General features: G+C 44.9%; 1 protein-coding gene across 3 annotated transcripts in view; it reads right to left on the bottom strand.

Annotated features, from left to right (window-relative positions):
* LOC142187823 (plasma membrane calcium-transporting ATPase 2-like) overlaps window positions 1-21,653 on the bottom strand; it is a 29,804-nt gene extending 8,151 nt beyond the window's left edge. For 2 of the 3 annotated variants that reach the window (XM_075261650.1, XM_075261651.1), the window contains exons 1-7: window positions 21,552-21,653; window positions 21,213-21,404; window positions 20,901-21,114; window positions 20,604-20,815; window positions 11,298-11,405; window positions 10,811-10,993; window positions 4,716-4,881 (exon numbers count right to left, since the gene is read on the bottom strand). In XM_075261650.1, coding sequence (XP_075117751.1) covers window positions 4,716-4,881; window positions 10,811-10,993; window positions 11,298-11,405; window positions 20,604-20,815; window positions 20,901-21,114; window positions 21,213-21,404; window positions 21,552-21,554 — 1,078 coding nt within the window. In that variant the 5' untranslated portion in view covers window positions 21,555-21,653. Of the gene's footprint in view, window positions 1-4,437; window positions 4,882-10,810; window positions 10,994-11,297; window positions 11,406-20,603; window positions 20,816-20,900; window positions 21,115-21,212; window positions 21,405-21,551 lie in introns of those variants that run through there. The other variant, XM_075261649.1, reaches the window with a different exon arrangement.
* Between the last annotated feature and the right edge of the window lie 5,029 nt (window positions 21,654-26,682).

Genomic DNA, 26,682 nt, shown 5'->3' with positions numbered 1-26,682 from the left:
TAGAAGACTATGGAAGCCATACAGTCACTCAGTAGAAGACTATGAAAGCCATACAATCCTTCAGTAGAAGACTATGGAAGCCATACAGTTCCTCAGTAGAAGACTATGTAAGTCATACAGTCACTCAGCAGAAGACTATGAAAGCCATGCAATCCTTCAGTAGAAGACTATGGAGGCCATACAGTCCCTCAGTAGAAGACTAGGGGAGCCATACAGTCCCTCAACTAACTACTAGAGGAGCCATAAAGTCCCTCAGTAGAAGGCTATGGAAGCCATACAGTCACTCAGTAGAAAACTAGTGAAGCCATACAGTCCCTCAGTGGAAAACTAGTGAAGCCATACAGTCCCTCAGTGGAAAACTAGTGAAGCCATACAGTCACTCAGTAGAGGACTATGAAAGCCATACAGTCACTCAGTAGAAGACTATGGAAGCCATACAGTCAGTCAGTAGAAGACTATGAAAGCCATGCAATCCTTCAGTAGAAGACTATGAAAGCCATACAGTCCCTCAGTAGAAGACTATGGAAGCCATACAATTCCTCAGTAGAAGACTATGGAAGCCATACATTCCCTCAGTAGAAGACTATGGAAGCCATACAGTCACTCAGTAGAAGACTATGAAAGCAATACAATCCCTCAGTAGAAGACTATGGAAGCCATACAATTCCTCAGTAGAAGACTATGGAAGCCATACAATTCTTCAGTAGAAGACTATGGAAGCCATACAATCCTTCAGTAGAAGACTATGGAAGCCATACAGTCACTCAGTAGAAGACTATGAAAGCCATACAATCCTTCAGTAGAAGACTATGGAAGCCATACAGTTCCTCAGTAGAAGACTATGTAAGTCATACAGTCACTCAGCAGAAGACTATGAAAGCCATGCAATCCTTCAGTAGAAGACTATGGAGGCCATACAGTCCCTCAGTAGAAGACTAGGGGAGCCATACAGTCCCTCAACTAACTACTAGAGGAGCCATAAAGTCCCTCAGTAGAAGGCTATGGAAGCCATACAGTCACTCAGTAGAAAACTAGTGAAGCCATACAGTCCCTCAGTGGAAAACTAGTGAAGCCATACAGTCCCTCAGTGGAAAACTAGTGAAGCCATACAGTCACTCAGTAGAGGACTATGAAAGCCATACAGTCCCTCAACTAACTACTAGACAGATGTAGGTTGTTTTCTCACGATGCCCTTAGAAGATGTTTCCTTATTGGTGCACAACAATGACTGAGAGCTTCAGTTGGAATCAAAATATAAAAATTTCTATCACTACATTTCAGGCTGAATAATATAGCACAGCTTTATACTGTCCACTAGTCCCAACCTTCACTACTAACTGGACACAGAGTCCTGGCTACTCTGACCTTGTCATTGTATAGAATTACCGTATATACTCGAGTATAAGCCGACCCGGATATAAGCCGAGGCCCCTAATTTTACCAGAAAAAACTGGGAAAACTTATTGACTCGAGTATAAGGGGGGGGGGGGGGGGGGATGCAGCAGCTACTGGAAAATTTCAAAAATTAAAATGGTTTTTGGGTGCAGTAGTTGCTGTTGCTGGGGAAGGGGAGGGGGTGTTTTGGTTGTCTGTCTCCCCCTTCCCTGAGCTTGAGGACTGTAAATCCCCCCCCCCCACACACACACACACACTTGGAACTCAGCCTGGCTGAATATAGGGGATCTGTAGTGCTCCTATTAACCCCTTCCCAACGGAACAGGAGCACTGCAGATCCCCTATATTCAGTAGACACAGGGTCACCTCATGTGTTTGTGTTTCACAGTCATTTTCTACTTTTATATGTATTCTAGGGAAAGGAGGGATATAGAACTTTTATTTACTGTATTTTTTTATTATATTTTTTTAAAGCTTTATTTATTTTTTTTCTTCACTATTTTATGGGAGATTCTTTTTTCTTTGCTTGACACGAGTATACACAGGGGGCTTTTTCAGCACAAAAACTGTGTTTAAAAATTTGGCTTATACTCGAGTATATACGGTAGGTTAATGGTCCTTCACACTGAAGATGAAACGTGGAAGTGTCCCTCACACTGGAGATGAAACATGAAAGTGTCCCTTACACTGAAGATGAGATAAGAAAGTGTTACTCACACTGAAGATGAAACATCAAAGTGTCCCTCAAACTGAGGTTGAGATAAGAAAGTGTCCCTCACACTGAAGATGAAACATGAAAGTGTCCTCACACTGAAGATGAAACATGAAAGTGTCCCTCACACTGAAGATGAAACATGAAAGTGTCCCTCACACTGAAGATGAAATGTGAAAGTGTCCCTCCCACTGAAGATGAAATGTGGAAGTGTCCCTCACACTGAAGATGAAACATGAAAGTGTCCCTCACACTGAAGATGAAACATGAAAGTGTCCCTCACACTGAAGATGAAACATGAAAGTGTCCCTCACACTGAAGATGAAATGTGAAAGTGTCAATCCCACTGAAGATGAAATGTGGAAGTGTCCCTCACACTGAAGATGAAATGTGGAAGTGTTCCTCACACTGAAGATGAAACGTGAAAGTGTCCCTCACACTGAAGATGAAACATGAAAGTGTCCCTCACACTGAAGATGAAATGTGGAAGTGTCCCTCACACTGAAGATGAAATGTGAAAGTGTCCCTCCCACTGAAGATGAAATGTGGAAGTGTCCCTCACACTGAAGATGAAATGTGGAAGTGTCCCTCACACTGAAGATGAAATGTGGAAGTGTTCCTCACACTGAAGATGAAACGTGAAAGTGTCCCTCACACTGAAGATGAAACATGAAAGTGTCCCTCACACTGAAGATGAAATGTGGAAGTGTCCCTCACACTGAAGATGAAATGTGAAAGTGTCCCTCCCACTGAAGATGAAATGTGGAAGTGTCCCTCACACTGAAGATGAAATGTGGAAGTGTTCCTCACACTGAAGATGAAACGTGAAAGTGTCCCTCACACTGAAGATGAAACGTGGAAGTGTCCCTCCCACTGAAGATGAGATAAGAAAGTGTCCCTCACACTGAAGATGAAACGTGGAAGTGTCCCTCACACTGAAGATGAAATGTGGAAGTGTCCCTCACACTGAAGATGAAACGTGGAAGTGTCCCTCACACTGAAGATGAAACGTGGAAGTGTTCCTCACACTGAAGATGAAATGTGGAAGTGTCCCTCACACTGAAGATGAAATGTGGAAGTGTCCCTCACACTGAAGATGAAACGTGGAAGTGTTCCTCACACTGAAGATGAAATGTGGAAGTGTCCCTCACACTGAAGATGAAATGTGGAAGTGTCCCTCACACTGAAGATGAAATGTGGAAGTGTCCCTCACACTGAAGATGAAATGTGGAAGTGTCCCTCACACTGAAGATGAAATGTGGAAGTGTCCCTCACACTGAAGATGAAATGTGGAAGTGTCCCTCACACTGAAGATGAAATGTGGAAGTGTCCCTCACACTGAAGATGAAACGTGGAAGTGTCCCTCACACTGAAGATGAAACGTGGAAGTGTTCCTCACACTGAAGATGAAATGTGGAAGTGTCCCTCCCACTGAAGATGAGATAAGAAAGTGTCCCTCACACTGAAGATGAAATGTGGAAGTGTCCCTCCCACTGAAGATGAGATAAGAAAGTGTCCCTCACACTGAAGATGAAATGTGGAAGTGTCCCTCACACTGATGTGCCATCTTATAAGTTAATGTTACTGGACTTCATTGGCCATGAGTATAGTCGCAGTTAGTTTGTCCCATTTCATGGTTATTCTTTCTTCAATGACTTGGTCTTTAGTCCATCCCTGAATGATCACTTTATGGCCAATGAGCTGCTGTGTCTTTATGGTGAGAATCTGTAGGTGAGTGTGTGTTAGTGCTACAAATCTCCAGAACCTGTAAAGAAGAAGCTGTAAAGGCGAGAGATGCAGTAAGTGCGGGGCAGCGAAGTGAAGGACCAGCACAGATACTGAATGAGGACCATGAGTGGTCACTATGGAGAACGTGACACCATACTAGAGCTGGACTTCGTCACCCAGGCTCCTTGTCCTTTCATTGGACATGAGCTCCAGGTTCCTCTTTATTCTTTTTGTGTTTCAAAAATTGAAAATGATAGAAATGTAATAATAGAGTCAAATATTCCAGGTGATGGTGAGGACCTTTCAGCAGCTCCAACAAATCCATCTCCTCACAATTCATAGCTGCTGCTCCACTGATTCACCTCCAAAGCTTCTGATCAATCAAAGCTGTTAGTTGTGCCTGATAGTCCTGAGACTAAATAGCATGTTAGCTGGGCGGGGTGCGATTGTGATCTCTGACACTGGCTGATTCTGATTGGAGCTCTGAATCACACCCACTTGTCTACTCCTGCCTGACCTCACCCTCCTGACACTAAAGAGAATAAATAGCACATCAGGCACCAAAACTACCGGCACTGATTGCTCAGGAATGGTGAGGAACCACAAATATTAACAAATTCTAAGAACTGGAGTTGGTGAAGGTGGTGAAAGGTCCTCTGTAAGGAGGTTTCCAGGATATCTGTCCAAGCTCATCATACCTCTAGAAAGGAACTTCACAGATCAGCCATGTAGGAGGATTTTGTGAGTGAGAAGAAAACCTGTTGGTATCTGTGCTGGACTCTCACTATGAAGAACTGGATAAGAGATGGAGGAAGCTTGAGTGAGGCCTGCAGGCTAGTTGGCATTTCTGTGGATGTGAGGCATAAGAAGGCAAACTCACGCCCTGCCGCTGATGTGCTGGTAGGAGAAGAAAGAGCATTGGATAACGAGACATGACTAGGACTAGAAATATTGGTTACATCCTGGTTCTGGCTTGTGGTAGATGATTGTCTCCTCAGGGCCCCCTGAAAGGAAGCCCCACTCTTGAAAGTATTCACTACTTCAATCTGTAACGGAGCAGAAAATGAGACAAGTTTCTTTAACACTCCATGCAACAAATGGTAATACTAAAAAAAAAGACACAACAGTAAAAATAAAAAGACACAAAGCACACAAAACATCAACATGACATACGAGGGGTACAATGTGATCTACACCGCGGCACACATACAGGATAACCAAAGGCATCCACTATCATTGCAAGCGAGATCTAAGAACGTCCTCTTCATTCTGAGTGTACTGTAGACAATCCCTACCGTCACCATACTGTAAACAGTCCCTACCATTACCGTACTGTAGACAATCCCTACCGTCACCATACTGTAAACAGTCCCTACCATTACCGTACTGTAGACAATCCCTACCGTCACCATACTGTAAACAGTCCCTACCATTACCGTACTGTAGACAATCCCTACCGTCACCATACTGTAAACAGTCCCTACCATTACCGTACTGTAGACAATCCCTACCGTCACCATACTGTAAACAGTCCCTACCATTACCGTACTGTAGACAATCCCTACCGTCACCATACTGTAAACAGTCCCTACCATTACCGTACTGTAGACAATCCCTACCGTCACCATACTGTAAACAGTCCCTACCATTACCGTACTGTAGACAATCCCTACCGTCACCATACTGTAAACAGTCCCTACCATTACCGTACTGTAGACAATCCCTACCGTCACCATACTGTAAACAGTCCCTACCATTACCGTACTGTAGACAATCCCTACCGTCACCATACTGTAAACAGTCCCTACCATTACTGTACTGTAGACAATCCCTACCGTCACCATACTGTAAACAGTCCCTACCATTACCGTACTGTAGACAATCCCTACCGTCACCATACTGTAAACAGTCCCTACCATTACTGTACTGTAGACAATCCCTACCGTCACCATACTGTAAACAGTCCCTACCATTACCGTACTGTAGACAATCCCTACCGTCACCATACTGTAAACAGTCCCTACCATTACCGTACTGTAGACAATCCCTACCGTCACCATACTGTAAACAGTCCCTACCATTACTGTACTGTAGACAATCCCTACCGTCACCATACTGTAAACAGTCCCTACCATTACCGTACTGTAGACAATCCCTACCGTCACCATACTGTAAACAGTCCCTACCATTACCGTACTGTAGACAATCCCTACCGTCACCATACTGTAAACAGTCCCTACCATTACTGTACTGTAGACAATCCCTACCGTCACCATACTGTAAACAGTCCCTACCATTACCGTACTGTAGACAATCCCTACCGTCACCATACTGTAAACAGTCCCTACCATTACCGTACTGTAGACAATCCCTCCCGTCACCATACTGTAAACAGTCCCTACCATTACCGTACTGTAGACAATCCCTACCGTCACCATACTGTAAACAGTCCCTACCATTACTGTACTGTAGACAATCCCTACCGTCACCATACTGTAAACAGTCCTTACCATTACTGTACTGTAGACAATCCCTACCGTCACCATACTGTAAACAGTCCCTACCATTACCGTACTGTAGACAATCCCTACCGTCACCATACTGTAAACAGTCCCTACCATTACTGTACTGTAGACAATCCCTACCGTCACCATACTGTAAACAGTCCCTACCATTACCGTACTGTAGACAATCCCTACCGTCACCATACTGTAAACAGTCCCTACCATTACCGTACTGTAGACAATCCCTACCGTCACCATACTGTAAACAGTCCCTACCATTACCGTACTGTAGACAATCCCTACCGTCACCATACTGTAAACAGTCCCTACCATTACTGTACTGTAGACAATCCCTACCGTCACCATACTGTAAACAGTCCCTACCATTACCGTACTGTAGACAATCCCTACCGTCACCATACTGTAAACAGTCCCTACCATTACTGTACTGTAGACAATCCCTACCGTCACCATACTGTAAACAGTCCCTACCATTACCGTACTGTAGACAATCCCTACCGTCACCATACTGTAAACAGTCCCTACCATTACCGTACTGTAGACAATCCCTACCGTCACCATACTGTAAACAGTCCCTACCATTACTGTACTGTAGACAATCCCTACCGTCACCATACTGTAAACAGTCCCTACCATTACCGTACTGTAGACAATCCCTACCGTCACCATACTGTAAACAGTCCCTACCATTACCGTACTGTAGACAATCCCTACCGTCACCATACTGTAAACAGTCCCTACCATTACTGTACTGTAGACAATCCCTACCGTCACCATACTGTAAACAGTCCCTACCATTACCGTACTGTAGACAATCCCTACCGTCACCATACTGTAAACAGTCCCTACCATTACCGTACTGTAGACAATCCCTCCCGTCACCATACTGTAAACAGTCCCTACCATTACCGTACTGTAGACAATCCCTACCGTCACCATACTGTAAACAGTCCCTACCATTACTGTACTGTAGACAATCCCTACCGTCACCATACTGTAAACAGTCCTTACCATTACTGTACTGTAGACAATCCCTACCGTCACCATACTGTAAACAGTCCCTACCATTACTGTACTGTAGACAATCCCTACCGTCACCATACTGTAAACAGTCCCTACCATTACCGTACTGTAGACAATCCCTACCGTCACCATACTGTAAACAGTCCCTACCATTACCGTACTGTAGACAATCCCTACCGTCACCATACTGTAAACAGTCCCTACCATTACCGTACTGTAGACAATCCCTACCGTCACCATACTGTAAACAGTCCCTACCATTACTGTACTGTAGACAATCCCTACCGTCACCATACTGTAAACAGTCCCTACCATTACCGTACTGTAGACAATCCCTACCGTCACCATACTGTAAACAGTCCCTACCATTACTGTACTGTAGACAATCCCTACCGTCACCATACTGTAAACAGTCCCTACCATTACTGTACTGTAGACAATCCCTACCGTCACCATACTGTAAACAGTCCCTACCATTACCGTACTGTAGACAATCCCTACCGTCACCATACTGTAAACAGTCCCTACCATTACTGTACTGTAGACAATCCCTACCGTCACCATACTGTAAACAGTCCCTACCATTACCGTACTGTAGACAATCCCTACCGTCACCATACTGTAAACAGTCCCTACCATTACCGTACTGTAGACAATCCCTACCGTCACCATACTGTAAACAGTCCCTACCATTACCGTACTGTAGACAATCCCTACCGTCACCATACTGTAAACAGTCCCTACCATTACCGTACTGTAGACAATCCCTACCGTCACCATACTGTAAACAGTCCCTACCATTACCGTACTGTAGACAATCCCTACCGTCACCATACTGTAAACAGTCCCTACCATTACTGTACTGTAGACAATCCCTACCGTCACCATACTGTAAACAGTCCCTACCATTACCGTACTGTAGACAATCCCTACCGTCACCATACTGTAAACAGTCCCTACCATTACCGTACTGTAGACAATCCCTACCGTCACCATACTGTAAACAGTCCCTACCATTACCGTACTGTAGACAATCCCTACCTCACCATACTGTAAACAGTCCCTACCATTACCGTACTGTAGACAATCCCTACCGTCACCATACTGTAAACAGTCCCTACCATTACCGTACTGTAGACAATCCCTACCGTCACCATACTGTAAACAGTCCCTACCATTTCCGTACTGTAGACAATCCCTACCGTCACCATACTGTAAACAGTCCCTACCATTTCCGTACTGTAGACAATCCCTACCGTCACCATACTGTAAACAGTCCTTACCATTACCGTACTGTAGACAATCCCTACCGTCACCATACTGTAAACAGTCCTTACCATTACCGTACTGTAGACAATCCCTACCGTCACCATACTGTAAACAGTCCTTACCATTACCGTACTGTAGACAATCCCTACCGTCACCATACTGTAAACAGTCCTTACCATTACCGTACTGTAGACCATCCCTACCATCACCATACTGTAAACAGTCCCTACTATCACCATACTGTAAAAAACAAAAGAGACACCGAGCACACTATATAGTGTAGAATGTCTGATAAATTTTGGTGGAAATAACCAGAAGATGTAATTTAAAAGGACCAAATGGCCTCTCACCTGATGAGGTTGTGACAATCACTCACAACTACGTTTGGGGTTTACCGTTAGGTGGAGGAGGCAGCACGTCTGATGGACACCGGCCAAGGCCGGGGGAAGATAGCGTTTTCAATTAAATGGAAAGACGGCGCTCTCAGGTCACAACAGGATTTTATTGAATAAGACAATGATGCACTTATACTGTAGACAGTCCCTACCATCACGGTACTGTAGACAGTCCCTACCATCACGGTACTGTAGACAATCCTTACGGTCTCCTGTAGACAACCCCTACGGTCTCCTGTAGTCAATTCCTATGGTCTCCTGTAGACAATCCCTAAGGTCTCTTGTAGACATTCCCTACGGTCTCTTGTAGACAATCCGTATGGTCTCCTGTAGACATTCCCTACGGTTTCTTGTAGACATTCCCTACGGTCTCCTGTGGACAATCCGTATGGTCTCCTGTAGACAATCCCTAAGGTCTCCTGTAGACAATCCCTAAGGTCTCCTGTAGACAATCCCTAAGGTCTCCTGTAGACAATCCCTAAGGTCTCCTGTAGACAATCCCTACGGTCTCTTGTAGACAATGCTTACGGTCTCCTGTAGACAATCCCTAAGGTTTCTTGTAGACATTCCCTACGGTCTCCTGTAGACAATCCCTACGGTCTCCTGTAGACAATCCCTACGGTCTCTTGTAAACAATGCTTACGGTCTCCTGTAGACAATCCCTAAGGTCTCCTGTAGACAATCCCTATGGTCTCCTGTAGACAATCCCTAAGGTCTCTTGTAGACAATGCTTATGGTCTCCTGTGGACAATCCCTACAGTCTCCTGTAGACAATCCCTAAGGTTTCTTGTAGACATTCCCTACGGTCTCCTGTAGACAATCCCTACGGTCTCCTGTAGACAATCCCTACGGTCTCCTGTGGACAGTCCCTACAGTCTCCTGTAGACAGTCCCTACAGTCTCCTGTAGACAATCCCTACGGTCTCCTGTAGACAATACCTACGGTCTCCTGTAGACAATCCCTACGGTCTCTTGTAGACAATCCCTACGGTCTCCTGTAGACAATCCCTACGGTCTCCTGTAGACAATCCCTATGGTCTCTTGTAGACAATCCCTAAGGTCTCTTGTAGACATTCCCTACGGTCTCTTGTAGACAGGGATTGTCTACAGGAGACCGTAAGCATTGTCTACAAGAGACCGTAGGGAATGTCTACAAGAGACCGTAGGGACTGTCTACAGGAGACCGTAGGGACTGTCCACAGGAGACCGTAGGGATTGTCTACAAGAGACCGTAGGGACTGTCTACAGGAGACCGTAGGGACTGTCCACAGGAGACCGTAGGGATTGTCTACAAGAGACCGTAGGGACTGTCTACAGGAGACCGTAGGGACTGTCCACAGGAGACCATAGGGATTGTCTACAGGAGACCGTAAGCATTAAGGTCTCTTGTAGACATTCCTTACGGTCTCCTGTAGACAATCCCTATGGTCTCCTGTGGACAGTCCCTACGGTCTCCTGTAGACAGTCCCTACGGTCTCTTGTAGACAATCCCTACGGTCTCCTGTGGACAGTCCCTACGGTCTCCTGTAGACAGTCCCTAAGGTCTCTTGTAGACAATCCCTACGGTCTCCTGTGGACAATCCCTACGGTCTGTAGACATCCTCGTCAGACTACTGCAGAGACTTTACCTGTGTTAATGTACATTATTGTGTTTCGGCCTTGTTCACATGATCAGTCTCTTCATTTATTGTCCTTACTCTCTCTGGTCTATAATTGCAACCTGCAGAGAGAGCAGCCAATCCAGGGTTGTGGTTCCTGCCCTACCTGGGTTTGTATTCGGTTTAGTCCACGAAACCAGAGAATCTGTCCACGCCTGAGTTCCCGCTCTGCATGGTCTATTTCTTCCACGTCTTCGTTCAGCTCCTCTTCAGGGATCTCCTCCTTCTGGGTCAGGTGACCGGCGCCCTTCAGGAACTTTAACCTGCTGGTTGGGATGCTGGCAATGACCTGTAAGCACAGCAGGGGTGCAGCTATAGGGGGTGCACAGGGATCCCCAGCACAGATTTGGTATTAGGGCCTTAGAGCTGTATATGATGCCTGTGTAGGGGGATCACTGTCACGTATGTGAATGAGGTGGGTGCAGGCGATGGTGCTGACTAGTCTTACGATATACTAGACAAAGCAGACTTCATAATGATGTCATCTACACAACCGACTCTGCACTGGGTGAGGGAGGAGTGGATGAAATAAACTGGACGAGGAGGTCAGAAGGGACATGACCTATTACTGTGACACTGCACATGAAACTTACCTGACCCCACACTAATTCCCCGATCCCAAGAAATATGCACCACATCCACTGATCGAGCTTTAGAGGGGCACAACTGAAGGGCTTCCCACCAAACTGCACAATCACGATCTGCACAGAAGAATCAACAATCACTATATATAGAGAAAGAGAAGAAAGATGGCTGCCGAGTGAGCGGGGACATCCCTAGAAAGGAGGGCTCAGTCAGCACTCAAGGGGTTACTAAAGGGCATTGATATGCCAGGGGAGCCAGAAAATGGGCTCAGAAGGTCCCAAATAGCAGTAAGAAGAAACTGCAGCTCGCCTTGCAAAAAACAACCCCTCAAAGTTCTGTTGGCAAAAAAATGTAACAAAAAACAAAAAGGGAACTAATTCTGGGTCTAAAAGTAAAGAAAAAAGCAAATAAAGAAAAAACTTTTATACCTTAAAATGAATAAAACATTAAACTTTAATAAGATTAGAAATTTTTTATTTCAGTTCCAACCCCAAAAAGTGAAGAAAGTAAGTGGCTTCAAAATATGGCGGGAAACAGCGATATATATATAGCAGGAAGGTGCAAAAGATAAGTGCGCTATATGGCAGGAAGGTGCGAAAGATAAGTGTGATATATGGCAGGAAGGTTGCGAAAGATATGTGCGATATATGGCAGGAAGGTGTGATATATGACAGGAAGGTGCGAAAGATAAGTGCGCTATATGAGAAGAAGGTGCGAAAGATAAGTGTGATATATGGCAGGAAGGTGCAAAAGATAAGTGTGATATATGGCAGGAAGGTGCGAAAGATAAGTGCGATATATGGCAGGAAGGTGCGAAAGATAAGTGTGATATATGGCAGGAAGGTGCAAAAGATAAGTGTGATATATGGCAGGAAGGTGCGAAAGATAAGTGCGATATATGGCAGGAAGGTGCGATATATGGCAGGAAGGTGCAAAAGATAAGTGCGATATATGGCAGGAAGGTACAAAAGATAAGTGCGATATATGGCAGGAAGGTACAAAAGATAAGTGCGATATATGGCAGGAAGGTGCGATATATGGCAGGAAGGTGAAAAAGATAAGTGCGATATATGGCAGGAAGGTGCGAAACATAAGTGTGATATATGGCAGGAAGGTGCGATGTATGGCAGGAAGGTGCGATAGAAGGTGCGATATATGGCAGGACGGTGCAATAGAAGGTGCGATATATGGCAGGAAGGTGCGAAAGATAAGTGCGATATATGGCAGGAATGTGCGAAAGATAAGTGCGATATATGGCAGGAAGGTGCGAAAGATAAGTGCGATATATGGCAGGAAGGTGCGAAAGATAAGTGCGATATATGGCAGGAATGTGCGAAAGATAAGTGCGATATATGGCAGGAATGTGCGAAAGATAAGTGCGATATATGGCAGGAAGGTGCAAAAGATAAGTGCGATATATGGCAGGAAGGTACGATAGAAGGTGCGATATATGGCAGGAAGGTGCAAAAGATAAGTGCGATATATGGCAGGAAGGTACGATATATGGCTGGAAGGTGCAAAAGATAAGTGCGATATATGGCAGGAAGGTGAAAAAGATAAGTGCGATATATGGCAGGAAGGTGCGAAAGATAAGTGTGATATATGGCAGGAAGGTACGATATATGGCAGGAAGGTGCAAAAAATAAGTGCGATATATGGCAGGAAGGTGCGATAGGTGGTGCGATATATAGCAGGAAGGTGCAAAAGATAAGTGCGCTATATGGCAGGAAGGTGCGAAAGATAAGTGTGATATATGGCAGGAAGGTGCGAAAGATAAGTGCGATATATGGCAGGAAGGTGTGATATATGACAGGAAGGTGCGAAAGATAAGTGTGATATATGGCAGGAAGGTGCGAAAGATAAGTGTGATATATGGCAGGAAGGTGCGAAAGATAAGTGTGATATATGGCAGGAATGTGCGAAAGATAAGTGTGATATATGGCAGGAATGTGCGATAGAAGGTGCGATATATGGCAGGAAGGTGCAAAAGATAAGTGCGATATATGGCAGGAAGGTACGATATATGGCAGGAAGGTGCAAAAGATAAGTGCGATATATGGCAGGAAGGTACGATATATGGCAGGAAGGTGCAAAAGATAAGTGCGATATATGGCTAGAAGGTGCGATATATGGCAGGACGGTGCAATAGAAGGTGCGATATATGGCAGGAATGTGCGAAAGATAAGTGCGATATATGGCAGGAAGGTGCGAAAGATAAGTGCGATATATGGCAGGAATGTGCGAAAGATAAGTGCGATATATGGCAGGAATGTGCGAAAGATAAGTGCGATATATGGCAGGAAGGTGCAAAAGATAAGTGCGATATATGGCAGGAAGGTACGATAGAAGGTGCGATATATGGCAGGAAGGTGCGATATATGGCAGGAAGGTGCAAAAGATAAGTGCGATATATGGCAGGAAGGTGTGAAAGATAAGTGCGATATATGGCAGGAAGGTGCAAAAGATAAGTGCGATATATGGCAGGAAGGTACGATATATGGCAGGAAGGTGCAAAAGATAAGTGCGATATATGGCTAGAAGGTGCGATATATGGCAGGAAGGTGCGAAAGATAAGTGCGATATATGGCAGGAAGGTGCAAAAGATAAGTGCGATATATGGCAGGAAGGTGCGAAAGATAAGTGCGATATATGGCAGGAAGGTATGATATATGGCAGGAAGGTACGATATATGGCAGGAAGGTGCGAAAGATAAGTGCAATATATGGCAGGAAGGTACAAAAGATAAGTGCGATATATGGCAGGAAGGTGCAAAAGATAAGTGCGATATATGGCAGGAAGGTGCGATAGAAGGTGCGATATATGGCAGGACGGTGCAATAGAAGGTGTGATATATGGCAGCAAGGTGCGAAAGACAAGTGCGATATATGGCAGGACGGTGCGAAAGATAAATGCGATATATGGCAGGAAGGTGCAAAAGATAAGTGCGATATATGGCAGGAAGGTGCGATGTATGGCAGGAAGGTGCGATAGAAGGTGCGATATATGGCAGGACGGTGCGAAAGATAAGTGCGATATATGGCAGGAATGTGCGAAAGATAAGTGCGATATATGGCAGGAAGGTGCAAAAGATAAGTGCGATATATGGCAGGAAGGTGCAAAAGATAAGTGTGATATATGGCAGGAAGGTACGATAGAAGGTGCGATATATGGCAGGAAGGTGCGATATATGGCAGGAAGGTGCAAAAGATAAGTGCGATATATGGCAGGAAGGTGTGAAAGATAAGTGCGATATATGGCAGGAAGGTGCGATAGAAGGTGCAATATATGGCAGGAAGGTGCAAAAGATAAGTGCGATATATGGCAGGAAGGTGCGAAAGATAAGTGTGATATATGGCAGGAAGGTGTGAAAGATAAGTGTGATATATGGCAGGAAGGTATAATATATGGCAGGAAGGTGCAAAAAATAAGTGCGATATATGGCAGGAAGGTGCGATAGGTGGTGTGATATATAGCAGGAAGGTGCAAAAGATAAGTGTGATATATGGCAGGAAGGTGCGAAAGATAAGTGCGATATATGGCAGGAAGGTGTGATATATGGCAGGAAGGTGCGAAAGATAAGTGCGATATATGGCAGGAAGGTGTGATATATGGCAGGAAGGTACGAAAGATAAGTGCTATATATGGCAGGAAGGTGTGATATATGACAGGAAGGTGCAAAAGATAAGTGTGATATATGGCAGGAAGGTGTGAAAGATAAGTGTGATATATGGCAGGAAGGTGCGAAAGATAAGTGTGATATATGGCAGGAAGGTGCGAAAGATAAGTGTGATATATGGCAGGAAGGTGCGAAAGATAAGTGCGATATATGGCAGGAAGGTGTGATATATGGCAGGAAGGTGCGAAAGATAAGTGCGATATATGGCAGGAAGGTGTGATATATGGCAGGAAGGTGCGAAAGATAAGTGCGATATATGGCAGGAAGGTGTGATATATGACAGGAAGGTGCAAAAGATAAGTGTGATATATGGCAGGAAGGTGTGAAAGATAAGTGTGATATATGGCAGGAAGGTGCGAAAGATAAGTGTGATATATGGCAGGAATGTGCGAAAGATAAGTGTGATATATGGCAGGAATGTGCGATAGAAGGTGCGATATATGGCAGGAAGGTGCGAAAGATAAGTGCGATATATGGCAGGAAGGTGTGAAAGATAAGTGCGATATATGGCAGGAAGGTGTGAAAGATAAGTGCGATATATGGCAGGAAGGTACGATATATGGCAGGAAGGTGCAAAAGATAAGTGCGATATATGGCAGGAAGGTACGATATATGGCAGGAAGGTGCAAAAGATAAGTGCGGTATATGGCAGGAAGGTGCGATATATGGCAGGAAGGTGCAAAAGATAAGTGCGATATATGGCAGGAAGGTGCGAAAGATAAGTGTGATATATGGCAGGAAGGTGCGAAAGATAAGTGTGATATATGGCAGGAAGGTGCGAAAGATAAGTGTGATATATGGCAGGAAGGTGCAAAAGATAAGTGCGATATATGGCAGGAAGGTACGAAAGATAAGTGCGATATATGGCAGGAAGGTGCGAAAGATAAGTGTGATATATGGCAGGAAGGTGCAAAAGATAAGTGCGATATATGGCAGGAAGGTGCGAAAGATAAGTGTGATATATGGCAGGAAGGTACGAAAGATAAGTGTGATATATGGCAGGAAGGTACGATATATGGCAGGAAGGTGCGAAAGATAAGTGCGATATATGGCAGGAAGGTGTGATATATGACAGGAAGGTGCAAAAGATAAGTGTGATATATGGCAGGAAGGTGCATGGTGCAATAGAAGGTGCGATATATGGCAGGAAAGTGTGAAAGATAAGTGCGATATATGGCAGGAAGGTGCAAAAGATAAGTGCGATATATGGCAGGAATGTGCGAAAGATAAGTGTGATATATGGCAGGAAGGTGCGAAAGATAAGTGCGATATATGGCAGGAAGGTGCGAAAGATAAGTGCGATATATGGCAGGAAGGTGTGATATATGGCAGGAAGGTGCGAAAGATAAGTGCGATATATGGCAGGAAGGTGTGATATATGGCAGGAAGGTGCGAAAGATAAGTGCGATATATGGCAGGAAGGTGTGATATATGGCAGGAAGGTGCGAAAGATAAGTGCGATATATGGCAGGAAGGTGCGAAAGATAAGTGTGATATATGGCAGGAATGTGCGAAAGATAAGTGTGATATATGGCAGGAAGGTGCGAAAGATAAGTGCGATATATGGCAGGAAGGTGTGATATATGGCAGGAAGGTGCGAAAGATAAGTGCGATATATGGCAGGAAGGTGTGATATATGGCAGGAAGGTGCGAAAGATAAGTGCGATATATGGCAGGAAGGTGTGATATATGACAGGAAGGTGCAAAAGATAAGTGTGATATATGGCAGGAAGGTGTGAAAGATAAGTGTGATATATGGCAGGAAGGTGCGAAAGATAAGTGTGATATATGGCAGGAATGTGCGAAAGATAAGTGTGATATATGGCAGGAATGTGCGATAGAAGGTGCGATATATGGCAGGAAGGTGCGAAAGATAAGTGCGATATATGGCAGGAAGGTGTGAAAGATAAGTGCGATATATGACAGGAAGGTACGATATATGGCAGGAAGGTGCAAAAGATAAGTGCGATATATGGCAGGAAGGTACGATATATGGCAGGAAGGTGCAAAAGATAAGTGCGATATATGGCAGGAAGGTGTGATATATGGCAGGAAGGTGCAAAAGATAAGTGCGATATATGGCAGGAAGGTGCGAAAGATAAGTGTGATATATGGCAGGAAGGTGCGAAAGATAAGTGTGATATATGGCAGGAAGGTGCAAAAGATAAGTGCGATATATGGCAGGAAGGTACGAAAGATAAGTGCGATATATGGCAGGAAGGTGCGAAAGATAAGTGTGATATATGGCAGGAAGGTGCAAAAGATAAGTGCGATATATGGCAGGAAGGTGCGAAAGATAAGTGTGATATATGGCAGGAAGGTACGAAAGATAAGTGTGATATATAGCAGGAAGGTACGATATATGGCAGGAAGGTGCGAAAGATAAGTGCGATATATGGCAGGAAGGTGTGATATATGACAGGAAGGTGCAAAAGATAAGTGTGATATATGGCAGGAAGGTGCATGGTGCAATAGAAGGTGCGATATATGGCAGGAAAGTGTGAAAGATAAGTGCGATATATGGCAGGAAGGTGCAAAAGATAAGTGCGATATATGGCAGGAAGGTGTGATATATGGCAGGAAGGTGCGAAAGATAAGTGCGATATATGGCAGGAAGGTGTGATATATGGCAGGAAGGTGCGAAAGATAAGTGCGATATATGGCAGGAAGGTGTGATATATGACAGGAAGATGCAAAAGATAAGTGTGATATATGGCAGGAAGGTGCATGGTGCAATAGAAGGTGCGATATATGGCAGGAATGTGCGAAAGATAAGTGCGATATATGGCAGGAATGTGCGAAAGATAAGTGCGATATATGGCAGGAATGTGCGAAAGATAAGTGCGATATATGGCAGGAAGGTGCGAAAGATAAGTGCGATATATGGCAGGAAGGTGTGATATATGGCAGGAAGGTGCGAAAGATAAGTGCGATATATGGCAGGAAGGTGTGATATATGACAGGAAGGTGCAAAAGATAAGTGTGATATATGGCAGGAAGGTGTGAAAGATAAGTGTGATATATGGCAGGAAGGTGCGAAAGATAAGTGTGATATATGGCAGGAATGTGCGAAAGATAAGTGTGATATATGGCAGGAATGTGCGATAGAAGGTGCGATATATGGCAGGAAGGTGCGAAAGATAAGTGCGATATATGGCAGGAAGGTGTGAAAGATAAGTGCGATATATGACAGGAAGGTACGATATATGGCAGGAAGGTGCAAAAGATAAGTGCGATATATGGCAGGAAGGTACGATATATGGCAGGAAGGTGCAAAAGATAAGTGCGATATATGGCAGGAAGGTGCGAAAGATAAGTGTGATATATGGCAGGAAGGTGCGAAAGATAAGTGTGATATATGGCAGGAAGGTGCAAAAGATAAGTGCGATATATGGCAGGAAGGTACGAAAGATAAGTGCGATATATGGCAGGAAGGTGCGAAAGATAAGTGTGATATATGGCAGGAAGGTGCAAAAGATAAGTGCGATATATGGCAGGAAGGTGCGAAAGATAAGTGTGATATATGGCAGGAAGGTACGAAAGATAAGTGTGATATATGGCAGGAAGGTACGATATATGGCAGGAAGGTGCGAAAGATAAGTGCGATATATGGCAGGAAGGTGTGATATATGACAGGAAGGTGCAAAAGATAAGTGTGATATATGGCAGGAAGGTGCATGGTGCAATAGAAGGTGCGATATATGGCAGGAAAGTGTGAAAGATAAGTGCGATATATGGCAGGAAGGTGCAAAAGATAAGTGCGATATATGGCAGGAAGGTGTGATATATGGCAGGAAGGTGCGAAAGATAAGTGCGATATATGGCAGGAAGGTGTGATATATGACAGGAAGGTGCAAAAGATAAGTGTGATATATGGCAGGAAGGTGTGAAAGATAAGTGTGATATATGGCAGGAAGGTGCGAAAGATAAGTGTGATATATGGCAGGAAGGTGCGAAAGATAAGTGTGATATATGGCAGGAATGTGCGATAGAAGGTGCGATATATGGCAGGAAGGTGCAAAAGATAAGTGCGATATATGGCAGGAAGGTGTGAAAGATAAGTGTGATATATGACAGGAAGGTACGATATATGGCAGGAAGGTGCAAAAGATAAGTGCGATATATGGCAGGAAGGTACGATATATGGCAGGAAGGTGCAAAAGATAAGTGCGGTATATGGCTAGAAGGTGCGATATATGGCAGGAAGGTGCAAAAGATAAGTGCGATATATGGCAGGAAGGTGCGAAAGATAAGTGCGATATATAGCAGGAAGGTGCGAAAGATAAGTGCGATATATGGCAGGAAGGTGCGAAAGATAAGTGTGATATATGGCAGGAAGGTGCAAAAGATAAGTGCGATATATGGCAGGAAGGTGCGAAAGATAAGTGTGATATATGGCAGGAATGTGCGAAAGATAAGTGCGATATATAGCAGGAAGGTGCGAAAGATAAGTGCGATATATGGCAGGAATGTGCGAAAGATAAGTGCGATATATAGCAGGAATGTGCGAAAGATAAGTGCGATATATAGCAGGAAGGTGCGAAAGATAAGTGCGATATATGGCAGGAATGTGCGAAAGATAAGTGCGATATATAGCAGGAAGGTGCGAAAGATAAGTGCGATATATGGCAGGAAGGTGCGAAAGATAAGTGTGATATATGGCAGGAAGGTGCAAAAGATAAGTGCGATATATGGCAGGAAGGTACGAAAGATAAGTGCGATATATAGCAGGAAGGTGCGAAAGATAAGTGCGATATATGGCAGGAAGGTGCGAAAGATAAGTGTGATATATGGCAGGAAGGTACGATATATGGCAGGAAGGTGCGAAAGATAAGTGCAATATATGGCAGGAAGGTACAAAAGATAAGTGCGATATATGGCAGGAAGGTGCATGGTGCAATAGAAGGTGCGATATATGGCAGGAAAGTGTGAAAGATAAGTGCGATATATGGCAGGAATGTGCGAAAGATAAGTGCGATATATGGCAGGAAGGTGCATGGTGCAATAGAAGGTGCGATATATGGCAGGAAAGTGTGAAAGATAAGTGCGATATATGGCAGGAAGGTGTGATAGAAGGTGCGATATATGGCAGGAACCAGCGAAAGATAAGTGTGATATATGGCAGGAAGTTGCGAATGGTAAGTGTGATATATGGCAGGAAGGTGCGATATATGGCAGGAACCAGCGAAAGATAAGTGTGATATATGGCAGGAAGGTGTAAGTGTGATATATGGCAGGAAGGTGCGAAAGGTAAGTGTGATATATGGCAGGAAGGTGCGATAGAAGGTGCGATATATGGCAGGAAGGTGCGAAAGGAAGACGCATTATATGGCAAGATGGAGGGAAAGATAGGTGCGATATATGGCAGCAAAGAGTGATATATGATAGGAAGGAGCAAAAGAATGGTGCAATATATGACAGTAAAGTGTGAAATATGACACAAAGGAGCTAAAGGAAGGTGCAATGGCAGAGAAACAGCTAAAGAGCGCCAGCATCGGGCAGACTTTCCTCCATCCATCACTATGCTGTGAGATACAAGAGCAGAACACCTGACTCACCCGCAGCGACTTTCTAGATTTAGACTGCCTTGTACTGGAACATGAGGAAGAATCTCAGACATCTATCAATGGATAATTACCTGGATTGCAAAGGTGCCAAGTACAATCGTACAAAAAATCGGATTCCTAAATATTCCATCAAAGACATTGCGCTCTCCGTGGATCTTGCGAGCGTTGATCTCATTGAAGAGCTGCATCATGACAAAGGTGTTGAAGATGATGGTATAATGTTCGGACGGAGGAGAATGGAGCGGTGCATTCCGTCCACTGTCTATATTAAAGATCTCCTCTCCTGCAAACACACATAGCCCCTTGGATTATAAACATGTGCTCTAATAGCCAGCAAATATCGCTCTATCATGGAAGAGGTAACTTACCCACAAAAAGTAGCGTGAAGATGAGAGTCAGCTGGTAGACGCCATGACCCAGGATGTTCTTCATCATGGTTCGAGAAATCAAAGGCTTGTTCCTTCCATAGGGTTTCCGAAGTAGAAGAGATTCCGTTGGGGGCTCAGTTGCCAGAGCAAGGGATGCAAATGTGTCCATGATGAGGTTCACCCACAACATCTGAACAGCTTTTAGGGGAGAATCCTAGGTGAGGAATCAACAGAAAAAGACAGATCTCCAGTCTATGCTGCAGAGGGATCCCTAAAAACAAAGCCCCCTCTGCCTGACGTGTGCCCTCTCACCTGGGTAATGCACGCCCCTGTAAATGCCACAATCACAGCGACCACATTCACGGTCAGCTGAAACTGCAGGAACTTAGAGATGCTGTCATACACGTTGCGGCCCCACATCACTGCCTTAACAATGCTGCTGAAGTTGTCATCTGTCAGGATGATGTCAGAAGCCTCCTTGGCCACGTCTGTGCCCGCAATTCCCTATAAAATTGTAGAAAGAGCAAGAAAACAATCAAAAACTGAAGATGAAAGGAGACGTCTGGACCCTGCATCAAATTATAACCCATGACTAGTGAGAGCTCGAATGTCAAGAGCAACGTCCTCAGCATCTTCATATGACCAACCTACCATAGCAAACCCAACATCGGCTTTCTTCAGTGCAGGACCATCGTTTGTGCCATCTCCCGTTACTGCAACCACCTGCCTCTGCTCCACCTGCGTGCTGTCAATAATCCCTGCACAACCAGCAGAAGAGACGGGGTTAATAAGTAGCATCCATACGTACATCTAGAGATGAAACCCCAAGGACTGTTACACCCCAATACTGCCCCTTCTAATCACCCATTCACCTCCGTACATCCCAACCCCCCCATACCACCACTCTATTCACTTTGACAATACCAAATGTCTATTCAAACGTGCCAATAAAGCTTTTTTTTTATTTTATTTATATCTATGTCTGTGTGTATATCTATGTATATGTATGTATGTTTGTGTATATCTATGTGTGTGGGTGTGTGTATATGTATGTATATCTGTGTATATCTATGTGTGTGGGTGTATATGTATGTATATCTATGTGTGTGGGTGTATATGTATGTATATCTGTGTATATGTATGTGTATCTATGTGTGTGGGTGTATATGTATGTATATCTGTGTATATGTATGTATATCTATGTGTGTGGGTGTATATGTATGTATATCTGTGTATATGTATGTGTATCTATGTGTGTGGGTGTCTATATATGTATATCTGTGTATATGTATGTGTATCTATGTGTGTGGGTGTCTATATATGTATATCTGTGTATATCCATGTATATCTATGTGTGTGGGTGTATATGTATGTATATCTGTGTATATCCATGTATATCTATGTGTGTGGGTGTGTGTATATGTATGTGTATCTATGTGTATCTATGTGTGTGGGTGTATATGTATGTATATCTATGTGTATGGGTGTGTGTATATGTATGTGTATCTATGTGTATCTATGTGTGTGGGTGTATATGTATGTATATCAAATCAAATCAAAAAAGCTTTATTGGCACGTCCGAATAGATATTTGGCATTGCCAAAGCTAGTAAAGTGTGGGGGGGGGGGAGTTGGACTCGGGTGGGTGGGTGGGTGGGTGGTGGTGGGGGTGGGGTGGGTGGTTTGGGGTATAACAGTCCGTGGAGTCTCATCTTCCTCTTAGTTGGTGACTGCTATATGGGGAGGTGGGGGTGGGGCCGGTGTATTGGGATAAATATAACAGTCCGTGGAGTCTCATCTTCCTCTTGTTTGGTGACAGCTGGACACGTATTGGGCAGCGATCTCCACAGTGGCCTCTTCTTCTCCCAGTAGGATGTAGAGTTTCCTCTTCTCGTCTGCAGATATGAAGTCTGGGATGTGGGCAGAGAGTCTTTGGTAGTAGACGGCCCTCACAGCTGAGTATTTGGTGCAGTGTAGCAGGAAGTGGGTCTGGTCTTCTAGGACCCCCTGGTCACAGTGCTGGCACAGTCTCTTCTCCCGTGGCTTGTACGTCTGCCTGTATCGCCCCGTCTCTATCTCTAGGTTGTGGGCGCTCAGTCTGTACCGGCTCAGGGTCTGTCTGTGCTTGGGGTGGCGTATTCTCTCCAGGTAGGTGGCCATGGTGTAGTCCCTTTGTAGGGATTGGTACACATTGGTGAGTTTCTTGGAGTTATTTATTTCGTTTCTCCATTCTTCAATGTACCGCTCTCTGTTTGCCTCTGTGGTCGCCTTTATTTCGGCCTTGGTTATCATCTGTTGGTGTTTTTGGTTTGGTGGTTGGCTGCTGTTTGGTTGGTGAATGTCTGGTTTGCTCCGGTGGCTTAGCCAGGCTTGGTGGTGGTAGGAGTCGCTCCCCTGGATGTGTGCCTGGAAAGCTAGCTCCCTCTTCTGTATGGTGAGCCATAGGGGGAGTCTGCCTAGCTCTGCCCTGCAGGCCATGTTGGTGGTGTTGCGATGGACATGGAGCAGGTATTTGCAGAACTCCAGGTGGAAGTTCTCTGTTGGGCTGGAATCCCACTGTGACTGGTCTGGGTAGGTGGCTGGGCCCCAAACCTCACTGCCATAGAGAAGGATCAGGGAGATGACAGCGTCAAATATCTTCAGCCAGACCCTCACCGGTGGTTTGAGGTGGTACAGTTGTCTTCTGATGGCGTAGAAGGTTCTGCAGGCTTTTGCTTTCAGGGTTTCTATTGCTGCTTTGAAGCTTCCTGATTGGCTGAGCTCCAGCCCCAGGTAGGTGTAGCTGTTGGTTTTCTCCAGTGTGGAGCCGTTCAGTGTGAATTGTGGGGTGGTGGAGGCTTTATTGTGGCCCTTCTTCTGGAATACCATGATTTTGGTCTTCTTCTGGTTGATGGGTAGGGCCCATGTGGTGCTGAATTTTTCCAGCACTGACAGGCTTTCTTGGAGGTCTTTCTCGGTGGGGGCCAGGAGTAGGAGGTCGTCGGCGTACAGCAGGAACTTCACCTCTCGATTGTTCAGGGTGAGGCCTGGGGTTGGTGAGGCCTCCAGGGCTGTAGCCAGTTCATTGATGTAGATGTTGAAGAGCGTTGGGCTCAGGCTACAGCCTTGTCTGACCCCTCGGGCCTGTTGGAAGTATGCGGTCCTTTTCCCATTCACCTTCACACTGCACTGGTTTCCGGTGTAGGAGCTCTTGATGACGTCGTACGTTCTTCCTCCTATTCCATTCTCTAGGAGTTTTAGGAGTAGGCCTGGGTGCCATACTGAATCAAACGCCTTCTTAAAGTCCACGAAGCAGGCGAATATCTTGCCTCTTCTGGTGTTGTGGACGTGCGTCTTGATGAGGCTGTGCAGGGTGTAGATATGGTCTGTGGTGCGGTGGTTTGGCATGAACCCTGCTTGGCTCTTGCTGAGGACCCCGTGTTGTGTGAGGATTCTGTTATTGATGATGCTGTTGAACAGTTTCCCCAGCTATGTGCTGCTGACGCAGATCCCTCTGTAGTTGTTGGGGTCATATTGGTCCCCATTCTTGTAGATGGGGGTTATGAGGCCTTTGTTCCAGTCTTCGGGGAAGTGTCCAGCATTGAGCACGAGGGTGAATAGCTTTGCCAGTGCCGCGTGTATTGCTGGAGGGCTGTATTTCATCATCTCTGGTAGGATGCCGTCAGGGCCACTGGCCTTTTTGCCTTTCAGCAGGGCAATTCTTTCCTGTATATCTTTTATGGTGATTGGCGAGTCCAGAGGGTTCTGGAAGTCTTTGATGACTTTCTCCATGTCCCTCAGTTTGGTGATTATCTGTTGCTGTTCTGGAGTTAGTTCTTCTTCTGGGATGTTTTTGTAGAGACCTCTGAAGTAGTTGAGCCAGATATTGCCATTTTGGATGTGGAGAGAGTTTTTCTTGGGCTTTGTGCCCATGTGGTGCCAGGTCTCCCAGAATGAGCTGTCCTGGAGGGAGTCCTCTAGTTGCTGTATTTTGTGGGAGAGGTCCCTCTGTTTCTTCTCTCTGAGGGTGCCCTTGTATTGCTTGCATAGATTGCTGTAGGCTTCCCTCGTCTCTCTGTTGTTGGGGTCCCTGTGTTTCCAGTTGGAGGCTGCCCTTAGAGAACGGCGTAGAGCCTTGCAGTCGCTGTCAAACCATTTGTGAGACTGTTAGTCGGTCTCTTGGGCTTTGTCTGTTTCAGGCCTGCTAGTTCTGCCGTGGTGTACTGGATGTTACTGAAGTCCTTCACTGCTCGGGTGACCCCTTGTTGGTCTGGCTGGTAGGAACTCATATAGAAGTTTGTGAGCAGTTCCTTGATTTCGGGTCGGTTAGCCGCATTGGTGTATTCGGTGGCCCGGTGACTGGTCCATTTGAAGAATGGTGGCAGGTTGTAGAGACCAATCTGGTGGGGCTGCTGTGTGAGGGGCTTGTCAGTGGATCTCATGTACAGCAGGATCTGATTGTGGTCTGACAGGTGTGTCTCAGGGGTGACTATGAGAGCATCTATGTCTGACCGGTCTGCTGGGTCTGTGATGACATAGTCCACCACGCTGTTGCCCACATGGGAGTTTAGTGTGAAGCGTACCTGAGTGTCCCCTCTGGTACGCCCGTTCATTATGTACAGTCCCAGACTCCGGCACAGGTTCAGCAGCTGTCTCCTGCTCTTGTTGACGACTATGTCATAGCTATTTCTTCTTCTCTGTGCAGACTCCAGGTGGTGGACCTCGCCTACCGGGATGTGCAGGTTTCCATCAGAGGACAGGTAGTCTATCTCTGTGCCAGTCCTGGCGTTTAGGTCGCCGCAGATCAGCACTCTGCCTTGGGACTGGAACTGTGCAGATTCCCTTTGTAGGACCTCATAGATGTCTGGGTTGTGGTAGGTGGACTCTGTTGGGGGCATATATACTGCACAGAGATAGATGTCCTGCTGGCCGCTGAGGATGGAGCTGCTTATTTTTATCCACATGTGGTTGTCATCGCGTTTGATGGCTTTCACATGTTCTTTGAGCTCCTCCTTGTACCATATTAGTATGCCTCCTGAGTGGCGGCCATGTTTGGTAGTCTTGCTTTTCCGGGCAGCGACAGAGAATTCCTTGTAGCCCATGGGTGTTAGGGATTCATCTTCTGCCCGGGTCCATGTCTCTAGGAGGATTTGGATGTCTATGTTTTTTAGTCTGTCTATAAATTCTGGATCGTTTGGTTTGGATCCAAAGGCTGAGGCGTTCTGTGTATATGTATGTATATCTATGTGTGTGGGTGTATATGTATGTATATCTATGTGTGTGGGTGTATATCTATGTGTGTGGGTGTATATGTATGTATATCTGTGTGTATGTATGTATATCTATGTGTGTGGGTGTATATGTATGTATATCTGTGTATATGTATGTGTATCTATGTGTGTGGGTGTGTGTATATGTATGTATATCTATGTGTATATATGTATGTATATCTGTGTATATGTATGTGTATCTATGTGTGTGGGTGTCTATATATGTATGAATATCTGTGTATGTATATCTATGTGTGTGGGTGTATATGTATGTATATCTATGTGTGTGGGTGTATATGTATGTATATCTGTGTATACAGTCCTATGAAAAAGTTTGGGCACCCCTATTAATCTTAATCATTTTTAGTTCTAAATATTTTGGTGTTTGCAGCAGCCATTTCAGTTTGATATATCTAATAACTGATGGACACAGTAATATTTCAGGATTGAAATGAGGTTTATTGTACTAACAGAAAATGCGCAATATGCATTAAACCAAAATTTGACCGGTGCAAAAATATGGGCACCTCAACA

This window comes from Leptodactylus fuscus, unplaced genomic scaffold (assembly GCF_031893055.1).
Source record: "Leptodactylus fuscus isolate aLepFus1 unplaced genomic scaffold, aLepFus1.hap2 HAP2_SCAFFOLD_246, whole genome shotgun sequence".
Classification (NCBI taxonomy): domain Eukaryota; kingdom Metazoa; phylum Chordata; class Amphibia; order Anura; family Leptodactylidae; genus Leptodactylus; species Leptodactylus fuscus.
This window is presented reverse-complemented; position numbering and strand designations above follow the sequence as displayed.